This window comes from Hypomesus nipponensis, chromosome 17 (genome assembly GCF_054491055.1).
Source record: "Hypomesus nipponensis isolate SF chromosome 17, ASM5449105v1, whole genome shotgun sequence".
In the NCBI taxonomy this organism is placed as follows: Eukaryota; Metazoa; Chordata; class Actinopteri; order Osmeriformes; family Osmeridae; genus Hypomesus; species Hypomesus nipponensis.
In genome coordinates, this window is record NC_140377.1 from 13,205,085 (window position 1) to 13,221,234 (window position 16,150).

A 16,150-nucleotide genomic window follows, 5' to 3' on the forward strand; every position below is an offset into this window, starting at 1 on the left:
CATAAGTACACGCAGCGCAGTGACGTACATCCTGTCTTAATAGGCTGTTCGAAAACAACGGTTTTTAAGATACCTTACCCCGAAGAGAGCTGTCTCATTAGACACCTGTCTAGTAAGAAATCAAGGATTAAGACAGCTGTCTAAGTTTTCAAACAGAGCCATGGTCTCCTAAATTAACAAAACTTCCTTCCTCTGATATATGATTTCATCCAGTTTATACACTATCCAAACTAGCCAATAGTTAAGTAATCTTCTAAATTCAACTTCTGGTTTTATCACTTTGAGGCAGACCCCCTCTAGTGATGAAGCAATGCATGACCATGTTTCCAATGGGGAAAATAAAGTGCAATTAATTGCATGAAAGTGAATGTTATGCAGATATGTTAAAAATACCAAGCATGTTTTGCCTCTCATCTTGGAAAACACATTTGTGTACAAATCAAGCTGTGTCTTTTTTCCAACAGTGCCTTGGAGTCCCTCCACAGTGTCATGTTCTACCTGGTATGTGTGCTGCCCATGTGTGTAGCAGCTTTACAGGCCCTGGTATGGAGGCCATTCTCAATACGAAACAGTCACACAGTGGACACAAAGTATATTGATGGATAAACAGGAACAAAGTTTTATTCGAAGGGTAAAGTAGCAGGCTGGGTTGGGTTGGTCATTGCAGACAGGAATACATTTCTGTCAACAGTGGGTCTTGCATGTTGGAAATATAATTGTATGTTTGTCTTCCAGTACTGCTCCACTCAGCCTACTGTTTTCTTAACCAAATGAATGTAAAATGAAATTTAATTTTGTGTTTATGCTATAAAAAGGCATTGAGGCAAAAGGCACTATCATAATATTGTGCCTGTCCCTTAAAGGTTATGTCCAAGTTATTGTTTTTAAATCGATATGCTCTGAATGTTTTCTATCAATCTTTTTGTACTGTCTCTATTTTAGTTAGTAGAAAGTCTACATTCTAAAGTCATGCAAGTGTCACAGAAAATCTGACAATTCATTTTCAGAATGATTAGAAAACTTCCCCTTCATCAGACAATTTTTTGTAGTAAAACATTGGTGGTACAAAGTTATACAAGTAGAAGACTAACATTATCCCAGTCCTACTTCCTCTTCGTAATGACCATGTAGAGTTCACATGCTTGGCGTTTATATATTTATATACAAGTTTCATATATTTGAAGTCTAGCCTACATAGTACGAGGACATTCAAGGCAAAGTTATTTCTTAGTCGCCAACTGTCACCGTAGTCCCTCTGGGTAGAAGCATGAAATACTTTCAATGTTTACTGACATTCGGTTCAGTTGATGGTTTTCACATATTTTGATATATGTCATCTGCTGGATTGTTGGACTGAGGACCTTGAACCTGTAAAGGGATAGGGTTATGTTGTTTAGTTGTAAACCCAGGAAACACCATGTTGTATTAATACAAGACTCTTAAAAGACATTACATTAATGCTTGTCATTGAGGGGGGGATGGGAGAGATTACAAATAGAATGTTCAGGAAAAACAAAAAAAGAAGGGTGAAGTGTTTTTACAACTAAGTCTTACAGAATCGCAGTATGATGTAATAGAGGATCTTCCTCTCAAGCCTACCTTAGTCTGAGATGAACGCTTAGGGTTCTGTGCGTTCTTCCTACCATACAACTCTTGTACAACAGCCCGGAATTGGGCTCTTTTTGTTTTTGTGACGGTGTTTTTCTGTAAAACAAACAAACATAGTAATTTATTAAGTTTGTTTATGAATTAATTCAGCTGGACATCTGAATTAAATCTAAGCCTTCCGACAGAAAGATGTATGACAAGTGGTTGATTACAAATATCCTTTTTTAGGAAATTAAATGATGGTAAAACTATTAAAACTGCAGTTTGTTCCTGTTTTGACTGGGTTTTCCCAGGTATGCCAAATTAAATATGTTTTGTTACCTCATCACATTTCGTCCTTGTTCCTCTGCAAATGGTAAAATCTTGCCTAGACTAGAACAAGAAAACAGTATGTTAGATTGGCTTTGTTAGTGATAAGAAATCTACCCCTTTTAACATCAACTCCCAAAACACACACTAATAGTACATTGGTGGATGCATATTATTTACGAGGATCGAAAACACATTACATTCCAGTGTTTCAGCTATGTTGATTTTTCCGTAAATTTCTGCCGCCACGGTATCAGAAATAGGGCTGTACAAAATTTTGGGCCATCTATCAGCAGTGATTGTTAAAAAGCATATCGGAGGATAGCAGTTGAGATTGAGTGTGTGCGTCCTTGAAAACTGTAGAGCTAAATCGTATAACTTATGTTGTCAGTTAATTTAAGCCTGTTATTTTATTAGTCTATAGGTTAGTTCTTGCTAATTAAAATGAAGTTAACTGGTGATTTTCGTTGTTTGTAGGCTATTCTTCCCCTCCTAGCGAAATTGCACATTCGATAGCAATTGCTGCCCTTGCTCAGGTTTGTATTTTAGGTGGATTATTATGCTGAAGTAGTTTAAATGGCAGCATTTATGCCATTTAGAACATACTTTATGACTGTAAGGTGTCATTAAGAAGTCAAAATCAGCTTTCCTCAGAACGCGCTGTTTCTGTGTCTGTAGCTTTAAATGCTAATGACGAGGAGAGGATTTGTACATCCAAGCACTGAGCAACTGTTCGTTTGTTTGCTCGCCATGAAAAACCGATATCGCACTTGCCATTGCACGGTGGTAGCTCAGTTTTTCATGGGCGGGCCAGATGATCTGGGCAGGCAAAGCAGAGAGAGGGGAGGTAACCTTTCTCGTATCTACGTCACTTGGAGGAGATTTTCAAACAGAGCGTTTGAGCCTTCATTTTGTCAAAGGCGGAGAAGAACACCCAGGGCTTTGTTTAGACCTATCGAAAATTCTAGCCACTGGGGGACCAAAGGCAGGCTAGGGGAACTCATATTAATGTTAAATAACCTCATAAAATGAAGTTTTCATGTCATGTCACCTTTAAAAGCTACAGAGGTTGTTTACCTTCTTCAGAATGATCACAACCACCACAGCAAGGCTGTATAGGGCCAGCAGGACCAACAGAAACCACAAAATAGTGTGCCAAACCACTGGCATATCTGTCCAAGAAAACACAAGGGGAATTGTTAGAAGTGGCCTGAGTGATGCCAAAAATAATCTGTTTTCTGTTACATACTCGCTACATTAACAATGCATTTCCTCAACACTGCTTTGCAGCTCTCTGCATTGTATCTACAACGCGTATAAACAACCAAGCGACCTAACAGTTCTTTGATCTTTGAAACGAGTAACAAAACAGCAAAGTCAGAGCAAAAAGACAACAGGAAGAGGTCCATCCAGTCAAGCTAAAAGGTTCTCTCTGTACCTCTTACCACCATCTTGGTTCCTCGTCCTATCTCCTGTGCTCCTTGATGCACTACTCCTTGGAGCACAATTGCACAGTGGTAAACCCCACTGTCGTTGGTGTGGAGAGAGCGGACCCTCAAAGAGTATCCTTCCAGGCTGTACTTGTAACTTTGTGCTGACAGGTTGATTGGGTTGTTAAAGAGTGAGTGCTCGTTGAAGACAAACCAAAGGGTATTACTAGAACTAAATAACGAACAGTTGATATTGACATCACAAAGAAGAATGATGTCACTGCTGTCCTGCGACATCATCTCGTTTGGCTGGTTTATCCCCACGATGCAGCTTGGTGTGTTTCCCATCCTGTCTGGAATAAGAAAGTTAATGCTACTCTGTTCTAACGGGAGTCATCCTACTACACTACAAAATAAATACATGTACTATATTCTATACTGTTTGTTAGAATTTATCTTGTATTAATCTCATACACTAATATAGCACTGTCTCTGACAACTTTGATAAGGGTAGATCACAAGCCTATAAATCATTATCAAAAAAAGCCACACAGTAAAGCTCTTACCTGCTGTTGAAACAAAGCTTACAGTTAGAAAAAGTAACAGAAACCTGTTCATTTCCCCAATGTCCTCTGTGTCTCTGTAGCCTGTCTCTGCTCAACTCCTGTGATCTCTTTACTCAATGCAGTGGTGAAATAATTCTCGCACTTCCTTCCTGTTGGTCACTTCTCTTATAACCAGTGTCTAGATTTGGATAGTAAGACAAAGAAAGTATTAATGTTTATTCACATTGTGTGCCTGTCTGTGTTCATTTGAAGAAAACATTTTTATGTTGTCAAGTCTTCATCTTTTACTATAGAGTGACTTATAGTCAAGTCACACTTTTTTGCTAACTTAGTTTATTTACAGTTCCTGTTTAGTCATCGTCTTTTTCTCTCGTTACATGTAAACACTGAGAGTTGCTTATTTGCATTTCATGGTTCAGGCAATTGAGTATTGCAATGCAGCAAATGAAAAAATATTTATTTTGAAGCCGGTTATTCGTTCTGACAAGGTAGTTATGCCAGCATTATGTCAGAAGTTCACGCTTACAATTTCCAATGCATAGCCTATAGACCAATTATTAACCTACGTCACACGACTGTCAAGCGGGCTCAAGTGCGCATGTCGGTTGCAGAAGACAATGGGCCTCATTCACCAATATCTTCCTAAGTTATTTCTTAAATTTGTTCTTAAGAAGGTTCCTAAGAAAAATCTATGTGTGATTCATGAAGCGTTCTTAAACAGCAGAATTGTTCGCAGGTGTGTTCTTAGAATGATGAATCCCAATATTTCGTAAGTCGAAAGCTCGTGCCCCGTTGCTCCTATTTAGCATAGGTAAACGCCCCGTTAATTCCCATAAAAGGGCATGATATGGCAGAGCCGTGTGCACTCTCAGAGAAATGTCAAAACGACGAGGTAAAGACGGTGGAGGCCTCGACAAAAAACAGAAAAACGTATTAATAATTCTGAAGTGGAGGTACAGCTGCAAGAAGTTAGCGACAAACGACACATCATATTTACGTAATAGCGTCGGCTGTGGATACAAATCAGTAAACAAAACCGATGCATGGTATGCAATTACTCATGCAGTGAATGCTGTATCTGGAGAAGTGCGCAGAACTGATGAAGTAAAAAAATTAATGGTTTAACTTAAATCTAAATTCTTAAGCAAAAAAACTGACCTTTTTTTTGACTGTTACAAATATCCATGAGCACTGCTCTTGGTAGCCTAAAGCGTTCCAACAGGTAGCCTACTCGTCACTCTCTGCAAATACATCGGTATGGTCAAGGAAGATGTGATCCCTCCTCAGGGAACGATCTGCAACATTTTGCAGCAGCAATAAATACCATTGTGTGGTGTAGTCCTAGTGTACGGAATAAGCCTACTTTGGGTCTATAAATACAGTGATAAGTCACTTATTATTCGATGGCAAAGTTCCCTGTTAACATAATTGATTTGAATTGAAGGCAAAGCAAGGCAAGTTTACAGTTTTTTGAATGACCCATCTCAGAGTAGCTTTATAGAATGTACGGTTACTGTATTGAAAAAAATAGACATAACATAATTGCAGCCGTAAAGGCTTCATTTGCAACAGGGCAAGAAATATGCAATATAGCTTCTATTTACAGTATTACCCGAGCTCTGGCCCTTCTCTGAGAGCCACCACACATTCTAACTCCTCTCCCTCTCTCTTGTCCTGGTATTTGTCTTCCTCTCCCTTGTCCTGGTACTTGTATTCCTCTCCCTTGTCCCACTCCTCTCCCTTGTCCTGGTACTTGTCTTCCTCTCCCTTGTCCTGGTACTTGTCTTCCTCTCCCTTGTCCCACTCCTCTCCCTTGTCCTGGTACTTGTCTTCCTCTCCCTTGTGCAGGCATTACTGTATTCTTACTTTCTTTTGTTGCTCTATATTGTTTTTTTCCCCACACCTGATCAGCCCAAAGAATTGGTCATGCAATTGAAAGAACCTCAACACCTGAGTGTTTCCTAGTTGGGAATCAGCTGTGATGTACAATATTTGCATAACTTAAGCTGTTTCTCAGTAGCAATAGAATACAATACAGGGGATATATTTCTGTTTCAATTCACAATATAAACAGCTGTTCACTTTGACTTTAGCCAATAATTTAGGTTTTGAACATGATGTTATCTGTTTTGCTGACAGTGTGAAAGCATTGGTAAATTGGGCAGTAAAAATCGATTGTTTTGGTCTTGGTTAAGCTTGTGTGTAAAAGAAGTTCAAGCATTTAAAATTTGTGTTTACTCTATGCATTTTGTTTCAAAGCAACAAGAAATGTGTTAATTGTACAGCCTACACAGATGGATGTTGTACTCACTGTGTTAACAGTTTAGGAAACTTGTTAAAGGTATTGAAAAAACTTTCATAGTGATTGTAAAATACTGTATTTATATAGGCCTAGCACAGTTCATACACAATGGAAATTCCAAGTGCATTACAAATGAGCAGAAGTGTAAGTGGAGTGTGTAATTATTAAAACAAACAAACAAAAAAGTGTAAAATTATGAAAATTATTAGTTGGAAAATTATAAAGGAGAGAAATATTCAATTTTAAATTAGAACGGACGAAAAAGGTATAACTATTTATTTTGCGCAAACATGTCAGCTCTCAATTGTGCGTAAGAGTGCTCTTTGGTGTGCGTAAATTCTGTTCTTACCTAAGAACAAATCTCAAATAAGAAAACATTGGTGAATGCCAGAATCTTCGTGAAAACTGCGTAAGTGGGGTTTGACAACAAATTTGTTCGTAAGAACATTTGGTGAATGAGGCCCAATGTCGTGTTGTGCTGTTGGATGCCAAAATTGGTATTATTTAAACAGTGATCTTAAGTTTTACAGAATACCATCAGCTCACAATCCTTTTTATGCCAACCGCCAACCCGTTCTCATTCCCAAGTCGTCAAATACCAACGCTTTGTCACGGCCCTGGGCGTCAGATGCGGACGCACAGGGTACCCTTTCGTGTCAATATGAGACGAACTGGGGTTTCAACTGACTCCAATGTAAACCCATTCGCGGCAATATTGGACGCTTTGAGCATCATTCCCATTGGATAAAGGAAGGGTGGGATGCAGTTGTATACGGAAGTATTATACACAATGATTTATTTAAGAGAATGTAATAATAGTGAACACATACCAGATAAGTTATGGGTTAGTTGGGCTAAAGCAGTACAGTAGGCCTAAATTCTAATGAGAGCGCAAGTACACAATGGCTGCGTAGAACGCGTGTGAAGGGGGAGGGAAGAAGTTGAGGAAGAGGTAGAGAGGAAGAGGCTTCTATAGTAACAATGGACGATCAATGGAAACTGACCTAACAATGATTAAGTTAAATCATTTGTAAAATACAATCAAACATCAACAATTCAATCACAACATGCCAGACTAGAGTGTGCACCTCCAGTTGATCCTACAAACGAGCGGGGGTGATTGTATGTTTGGGGGTTTTATACCACAAAGAACAGGGGTCATCCCTGTGAAGGTGACCTCTCTCATTGGTTAGTTACTTCCACCTAGGCGTCGTCCTGGGATCTGCCCAGAGGTGTGAAGTGGCTTTTAGTTTCTGAGTTCCGTTATCTCAAATGTCCATGGGATGCTTAAACTTCAGAATATAACAATACAACGTTCATAACTGGTTTTGTTAGTATGATACAATTATTTTGATACCAAGATTGACTGATTTAACTATACCTGAAGGGGAATTATAATCAACATCATTTAAACAACGTTCTAGGTAAATGAGAAAAACACACATCATAACACATCCACTACTGTCATTGAATTAGTGTCCATGAGCCATGTAGTCCTTGAGAAAATGTTTGTAAGTCCACACAAGAAAGTTCCTCCAAGTAATTCCCTTTGTTCTGATAATGTGAGACCATGTGGTCTCTGTTTCTGACCCCATGCTTGGTCATGACTTTCCTGCTCCGGCAGATAAGGACAAAGGGGGAAAGACCCTTCCCTTGTCGGGGGTAGGAGAAAGGTGTGGATGATACCATGCTTTGTCTGTCGAGACTCTGCTACACCATGCAACACACTTTGTAATCACTTGTCTTTACCTTTCTTTGCAGCTCCAGTACACTTACCTTGTCCCTACACCTTAACCAACCTTTGACCTCCCATACACAACCCAACAGCTCTTTTAAGAGCCAAACATCTCACCATCTCTCTCATCGTTTTGAGTAAGTCTGGGCCAGGTTTTTATTTATTATTGCAGTAGTCTAAACAATTCATTTTCTAAAGTTCTCTTTAGCTGGCTAAAGGACTAATAATAATACAAAAAACATCTGCATGCATGCATGCTGTCCCATGTTACAATGCTGTAATATTTCACCCAATTTGACTGTAAGCATTTTGAGTTATTGACAATAGGCATGTTTTATAAGACATATATCCCATGTGTATGTGTTAGTAGAGGCCTACTAACGCTACTATTAGGTTCTGAGGGCTTTTATCACCCATTTTGGCTAACAAATGTTGGCCCTTTGAAGCAGCGGTGTGAGGAGACACCCTTTTGATTCACCCAGAAAATACATGTTTTCTGATGATGACCGCTTCTTACATGGCTACTTCCAAATGTATCATGTGATACACTTAGTGAAAGCGGACATCTCAAATGAGGTCCACTACAAAATGTCAACCAAATGAATATAAATTATGTATAATGCATACTCAACTTAATGCATTTTACAAATACAATTACATAACTGGCAATGTGAATTTTATGCACACACAAAATGAGACATTATTATTGGGTTATTTCGCTGCCTAGAAATTGATATTCTAATCACTTAAAAGAAATAGACTAGAAATAATCCCTACTTTCTTTCTTTTTTGCAGAAATGACAAAGCCAAAGACCAGGGGTTTCATTTATAAAACTGTGCGTGGGATTCTTACTAAAAGTGTTCGTACGCCCAAAAGCCTAAAATGGCGTACGCACACAAAAAATCAGATTTATAAAACTGTGCGTACGCACACCTGTACGCAATGTTCCCATTATAAATCACAGATTACCCACAAGTAGTAATGTTAGTAATGTTCTTCCCACATTCAATTTCTGCAGTCTGACTACAGTACGGTCATCTGCGTCGCCAATTCCAACTGTTTCCAAAATGTGCGTAGGCCTACGGGAGGGTCAGAGTTTGCGTGGAGGACCGCACATTCTCCCATCAAGTTTGTTTTTTATAAATCACAACCTTTGCGTGGAAAGTGGCGTACGCACATTTTCAGCCCCGTTTTGTGCGTACGCAAGTTTTATAAATGAGACCTCAGGTTGTGCCCTTCCTGCCAGGCTCCAAACCATCAGAACAGGAAGACCTGCAGTGCGTGCCTGTGCTGCCTGCAGATCAAGCAGGACTTCCAGCAAAAATCGGAAAAAATTAGAAATAGTAATTGGGTATCTTCTGTCTGTAAATTTTCATTACTCTAATTTAGCTAGAGGTTGACTTAACAGACAATTATATTATAAGCACAGTTGTCTGTGTTCACGTGTACATCATGACGTCAAAGATACCAAGGCAGGTATACAGTAGCAGTCAAAAGTTAGGAAACCTCACGTAAAAAACTCTAAAACAAAATAGATAAAATATATTTAAAAACAATACTTAATCAAAGGTTATTTCTCAATAGATGAAATAGTCCTCAAGCTCCAGGGTGGCCACAATGCACATCAATCTCTTCAAACAAAAATTAACAGATGGTCGGGACAAACTTAATTTAGTGGCCAGCAGAACAGACTGTAGTTGTTCTGGGTAGTAGTGTATGTGTCTGCATGTGCCTTAACATATGCAAGTCAGGGCATTTTTTGCAAAAGACATACCTGAAAAAGTTACGTTTTTATTTTAGAATAGAGTTCTTAAGCTGAAAACATCCCCATTCACTACATTAACCTTAAAAAAAAAAGTGAAACTACCCACAGCTGTTTCACCATCCACAATTTCTATAATTGAGACGATTATACATTGAAAGATTGTGACCAAATGCCCATCACAATTTCTCAAAGCCTTACTTGAAGTTGTAAATTGCTTGTTTTGTTTGACAAAAATGTAAATCCCAAAGGTAACATGTTTTCAAGGATGTAAAACAAAGAGTAGTTTCAAATAATCACAATGGAAGAGTGGTAACTAATGAATGTGCTTGACAAATCTCAAAATGAAATCATTGTTCATTAATGAAAATAGTCACTGATAGCAAGTAAAGCTTTAAAAAATGTATTCCTTTAGGTTTGAAAACAACTATTTTAGGATTGCATCAAACATGTTTGTTCATGATCTGTTAATTCCTGAGAAATACATATAGATTAGTCAGATACAATTCTTAGCCTTTGACATATGCAAAGCAAAGTAAACAATTAGCCTAATGTATCATTAGTTGTCAAATAAGTTATGTTATAGCTCTTGCGTTGGGTTTAGCTAGCTTTAGGGACGTGGAACGTCACCTCGCTGGCAGGAAAGAAGCCTGAGCTGGTGCGCGAGGTAGAGAGATTCCGGCTAGATATAGTCGGCCTCGCCTCGACACACAGCACAGGCTCCGGAACCAGTCTCCTTGAGAGGGGCTGGACTCTCTTCCACTCTGGAGTTGCCCTTGGTGAGAGGCGTCGAGCTGGGCAGCTCAGAGTACCCACCCTTTTTGGAGTCTCTGGAGGGGGTGCTGGAAAGCGCTCCTCCCTGGGATTCCCTCGTCCTCCTGGGGGACTTCAATGCTCATGTGGGCAATGACAGTGAGACCTGGAAGGGTGTGATTGGGAGGAACGGCCCCCCCGATCTGAACCCGAGTGGTGTTCTGTTGTTGGACTTCTGTGCTAAACACAGCTTGTCCATAACGAACACCATGTTCAAGCATAAGGGTGTCCATATGTGCACCTGGCACCAGGGCACCCGAGGTCTCAGTACGATGATCGACTTTGTAGTCGTGTCGTCGGACTTGGGGCCGCATGTCTTGGACACTCGGGTTAGGAGAGGGGCAGAGCTGTCAACTGATCACCACCTGGTGGTGAGTTGGCTTCGATGGTGGGGGAGGACGCCGGTCAGGCCTGGCAGGCCCAAACGTAATGTGAGGGTCTGCTGGGAACGACTGGTGGAACCCTCTGTCAGAAGGAGCTTCAACTCCCACCTCCGGCAGAGCTTCGATCATGTCTCGGGGGGCCGGGGACATTGAGTCCGAATGGGCCATGTTCCGGGCCTCCATTGTTGAAGCGGCTGACCGGAGCTGTGGCCGCAAGGCGGTCGGTGCATGTTGCGGCGGTAACCCTCGGACCCGGTGGTGGACTCCGGAGGTGAGGGATGCCGTCAAGCTGAAGAAGGAGGCCTATCGGGCTTTATTGGCTGGTAGGACCCCAGAGGCAGCTGATGTGTACCGGCAGGCCAAGCGGAACGCGGAGCCAAAAACCCGGGCATGGGAGGAGTTCGGCGAGGCCATGGAGAATGACTTCCGAACGGCTTCAAAAAGGTTCTGGACCACCATCCAGCGACTTAGGAGGGGGAAGCAGTGCTCTGTCGACACTGTATACGGTGGGGATGGTGCGCTGCTGACTTCGACGGGAGACGTCCTGGATCGGTGGAAGGAATACTTCGAAGACCTCCTTAATTCCACCAACACGCTTTCCGACGTGGAGGCAGAGTCTGGGGACATCGGGGGGGGGGCCCTTCTATCTCTGGGGAGGTCGCCGAGGTGGTTGAAAAGCTCCGCGGTGGCAGGGCCCCTGGGGTGAACGAGGTCCGCCCGGAGTTCCTTAAGGCTCTGGATGTTGTAGGGCTGTCTTGGTTGACACGACTCTGCAACATCGCGTGGACATCGGGGACAGTGCCTCTGGACTGGCAGACCGGGGTAGTGGTTCCCCTCTTTAAAAAGGGGGACCGGAGGGTGTGCTCCAACTTTAGGGGGATCACACTCCTCAGCCTCCCTGGGAAAGTCTATTCAGCTTATTTAAAACAAAACATACATAACTATATAGAGCATTTATTTTTCAGAATGCAGGAAAACACAGAACACAGAAAGTGTTTCCGTATGAGCGGGTTTTGGACAGTTGTAAAAGTAAATTATTTTTCCATTATTCCTCTTTTTTTCCTTGTCAATACCATGTAAATTATGTATACCATGTGTATTACATTATATCATCTTAATGGAGTCTCTTACTGGTTGCATTTAAAATATGTCTTTAACTTGTCAAATGTGGCTATGCTTTTGTCTCTGACATGTCTTTCAGGGAAAAGAAGAAGTGAAACTAGCTTGGAAACCTTGCACCACATGGTAGGTCCAAACAAATTCAGATTTAAACTGGTGCATTGGACTCTAAACACGTTTAAATACTGTTGATATAGTAGTTAAAATCCCACTGAGAGTACATTTCTTCAAACGTGCTTACAACTGCTCACAACCATTTTGTTATTTTGAATATGAAATAGTCATGAATGAATACAGAGAACACGTTTCAGCCTTGAAATTATAATGTCACAACTGAGGTTATCCTTTAAATGTGTATTGTGTGTGTATATCTGTCTTTTTGTTTCATTTCCCGGCAGTGGCAAAGTGTGGGATGACACATGGGAGCCAGCTGTACAGTATACAGAGACAAAAACCAGCTCACAATAAAATACTCAACACATTCCCTGTCAGTCTGTTTTCAGAATCAGAAAGGGTTTTAATTGCCATAAAAGTTTGCACAGACAAGGAATTTACTTTGGCAGGAAGGTGCCAAACATTCAACATATAGGAATAAATCTTAAATAAGTGGTGTAAGTTTAAACAAGTCTATACTATACAAAAGGTGCAAAGTCTAATGAACTTATACTAACTAATACGAAGGGGACAGGTATGTAAAAAAAATAGGGAGAGGATAGTGCCCAGGAAGCGGAAAGACTCCACAGTGTTGACTGGGGAGTCACACAGGGTGATGGGGGTGAGTGGGACTCACAACCATCTCCACTGTCTTAAAAGCATTGAGCTCTAGGTTCTGGCTACACCAGGTTGTCAGCTTCCCACCTATAGTCAGACTCATCCCTTCCAGAGATGAGCCAAATGAGGGTGGTGTTGTCCGCAAACTTCAGGAGCTTGACGGACGGATGACTGGAAGTTCAGCTGTTGGTGTACAAGGAGAAGAGTAGAGGAGAAAGGACGCAGCTCTGAGGAGAAAGGACGCAGCTTTTAGGGGATTCAGTGCTGATGGACCGGAAGTCAGAGACTTGTGTTCCAAGCTTAACCCACCGCTTCCTGTCAGACAGGAAGTCTGTGATCCACCTGCAGGTGGAATCAGGCACGTTCAGCTGGGAGAGCTGGTCCTCAAGCAGGGCGACACTGGTGTTTGGGCTATAACTATGGTGTTAAAAAAAAAACACCATACTGTTGTAATTATGAATATGGTTAATGATTATGGATTCAATGAAACTTGTAATCACCTTTGTAGTACATGCTATATTATAGGAAACCAGATGCAAAGCTGTTTGCTGATTATTGTTATTCCTAAACAATAGTCGGAGACATGAAGCCCAAAAATAAGGTTTGAATAATTAAAGGATGAGTGGGGTAGAGGAGTATGTGTATGCTTTCATAAAGGACCTGGACGCATAGCTGTAACTTATGAGACATATTTGTGGCCTTACGCCCAGAAGCCGAATGCAGCTGGCTGTTCAAGGTCAGAAAGAGCCTAATTGGAAGAAGTGTCTATGTAGGAAAGTACCTGGTTTGAATCCCCTGAGACAAGGGATCCGCTTTGTAAGATTACCTAATGTCTACGAAACCAACAAAATATAGTACCATATTAACATACAATGGGGAGAAGACTATAAGTTAAATTGTCCGGAGAAAACTCTGATCCCGGGATCACGCTCACGTTATATTGGCAATCTTTGTTACCGTAGAACCAATAAAACACTTTGCATCAACCCTGCTGAGTTCCAGTGCTTTTTTTTAATTTTGAGAAGTGACTGAAGACGTACAGAACTTTTGTTTCATCAATTGGCGAGCTACAACCAGGAGAAGTTTGAGAGATCCACCACGGGCCTGTGGGAGGAGAGCACCTCGGAACACGCCTTGGCCAAACAAATTTGTAAGGTAAGCAGAGTTTTTTATACATCTGCTTAAATTCTGTGCGTTTCTGAGGTGTGAGCCCACCCAGCAGGCCAGGTAAACTGGTGCAATCTCTTCTTCAAAATAACCTATTTATGTTATTTAAAGTAATAAAACTATCAGAGCACTGAAACCCAGGTTTGATGCAAACATATTTTATGTTTGTATGTATTTTGTATGTCTTGTACTGGTATTGGTGTGGAAAGAATGAAGGATTAATGTCTGTGCTTTCGTTTAGATTAGGTCACCTTGGTGTGTCATGTATTTGAATGTGTGAGACATATGTGATATAGTTGGTTTCCTGAGACAGTTTATCAAAGGAATACATCTGATATTGGATGTGTCGTGTATTTGAATGTGTGAGACATGTGATATAGTTGGTTTCCTGAGACAGTTTATCAAAGGAATACATCTAATATTGGATGTGTCGTGTGTTTGAATGTGTGAAATTATATGTGGTATGAATGGTCTCCTGAGAAAATGTATCGAAGGTAGACGAAGGGCAGGAGTGACTTGTACAAGTGTACATATACTTGGTGCCCTCCCAGAGCGAGTGTAGCTCTGTTATAAGCCGGCAGACTCTCTTCGGGTAGGGAGTTAAAGTACTTTGTCAATTAGATAACAAACTGCGCACATCGCTGGAATAGCGATAGATAACATCATTGGCCAGAACTTAATGCTTGTGAATATGCTTTTGTATCAGAATGAGTAGATATTAGACATATAAAGGACTGTAATTTTACTGTAAATAGAGAAAAAAACACAAAGCGAAGTCTGCACATGCACCAGGAACATTAACATTAAATGTGGTAGAGTAAGGAAAGACAAGAGGCTTCAAATTGTCTGCTGGACTGGGCAATAGCCAGACCTGCGTATTGCTCCTGGAACTCCGCGCCTTCACCTAAAACGTGATAGACGTGGCCGGCAGAGACAAGCGCAGCCTGGTTGTCGTTTGGGCAGCGGGTGATATATATATATATTTTTTTTTTAAGCCTGTACATGTCTGTGAGCCCATAAGGCTTGACAGAGAAATTAACCACTAATAACCTGGGCACTCCAACCAGGAATAAAGTGGGGTTGTTACGGAAAGAGGCCCGAAAAATATATAAGTAAATAGCCACACTTATTCTGCCCCAGACAGAAAACCACATAGTTATAGATAAAAACAACTGTTTTGTAAGCCGATGGCAAGCTCAACTCCAATGTTTCATGATTTTCTTGGATCCTAAGTTGTAAGACATGCAAAGTTGTTGGTTGAACATATCCCTGAATCATTGATATTTGTGGATGGTTAGAAACAGTTATAAGTGAATAGAAAAACGTGATATTCAGAAGCATCAGCGGATCATATCTCATAGACTCTTTTTCTCTCTCCCTCTCAGACACACACACACACACACATCCTGTCTCCCCCTCTCGAACACGTACACTCACATTCTGTCTGTCTCTTTTTCACTCCCACACACACACACACACACCCACTCACTCCCAGTTCCATATACTCACACATACATACATCCACAAAACACGCATCACACTCACACACACATGCACATTCTCATCACACACACACACATAACCACTGAAAACACACACACATTCACATCCTCTCAGTCTTTGTCTTTTCTCCCCGTTTCAAATACCCCCACCCTGTCTCTATCTTTCTCTCTCCTTCTCTCACACACACAAAAACACACACACACTTATTCCCAGTCACACACACACACACGCATATATCCACAAACACTTTCACGCGCACACACCCACCCACTCATTCCCAGTTACACACACTCAAAACAAACAAAAAAACACCCATTTGGAAAAGATGAGAATTGACAGAATGCTCAGCTGTTAAACTTAAAAACTTGGCAGATTGCCTAATAACAAATTCTGCCCTAGAAGGGAATTTTTTCCCTGACGTGTCTTAACAGTAACACAATTGGCTGACTCTACAGGTTGGGCCCAGGTTGGAGCAGACGACAGTAGCCACTATCCTAGTGACTTCCGTCCAAAAGTGCCAGTAGGGCGCACAATAGTAGTGTGGGACAGGCCAGTCACATATCCAATCTCTCAGTATCACTGTTGTTCCCAGTAGGCTAAGTGAGGATAGGAAGGTAGGATTATACTACCAGACCTCCCTAAGCAATAGACAAAAGAGGCTGGTGTAGGACCCCAACTTAG

General features: G+C 41.1%; 2 protein-coding genes across 8 annotated transcripts in view; one reads left to right on the plus strand and one right to left on the minus strand.

The window, feature by feature from the left end:
• mfsd13al (major facilitator superfamily domain containing 13a-like) overlaps positions 1-12,509 on the plus strand; it is a 44,854-nt gene extending 32,345 nt beyond the window's left edge. The window contains exons 7-10 of one of the 5 annotated variants that reach the window (XR_014731783.1): positions 465-501; positions 7,977-8,087; positions 8,746-11,938; positions 12,111-12,140. Coding sequence is in view for 3 of the 5 variants with exons in the window: in XM_084678012.1 (XP_084534138.1) it covers positions 7,977-8,087; positions 11,875-11,938; positions 12,111-12,154; positions 12,427-12,496 (289 nt within the window). In the remaining 2 variants the exon portion in view is untranslated. Of the gene's footprint in view, positions 1-464; positions 1,934-7,976; positions 8,088-8,745; positions 11,939-12,110; positions 12,155-12,426 lie in introns of those variants that run through there. The other 4 variants (XM_084678012.1, XR_014731782.1, XM_084678014.1 and 1 more) reach the window with 4 other exon arrangements.
• Positions 596-4,053, minus strand: LOC146253618 (immunoglobulin superfamily member 6). 3 transcript variants are annotated; one of them, XM_084678019.1, is made up of 6 exons: positions 3,914-4,014; positions 3,356-3,696; positions 2,995-3,089; positions 1,930-1,980; positions 1,600-1,704; positions 596-1,368 (listed from the first exon to the last, which is right to left on the minus strand). In XM_084678019.1, the coding sequence occupies exons 2-6, from the start codon at positions 3,693-3,695 to the stop codon at positions 1,315-1,317; spliced, it is 645 nt and encodes a 214-aa protein (XP_084534145.1). In that variant the 5' UTR covers position 3,696; positions 3,914-4,014; the 3' UTR covers positions 596-1,314. The 3 variants fall into 3 exon arrangements, with proteins under 3 accessions (XP_084534145.1, XP_084534143.1, XP_084534144.1); XM_084678017.1 differs by lacking the exon at positions 596-1,368 and having other exon boundaries at positions 1,504-1,704; positions 3,356-3,700; positions 3,914-4,053; XM_084678018.1 differs by lacking the exon at positions 596-1,368 and having other exon boundaries at positions 1,504-1,704; positions 3,914-3,996.
• Positions 12,510-16,150: the final 3,641 nt, after the last annotated feature.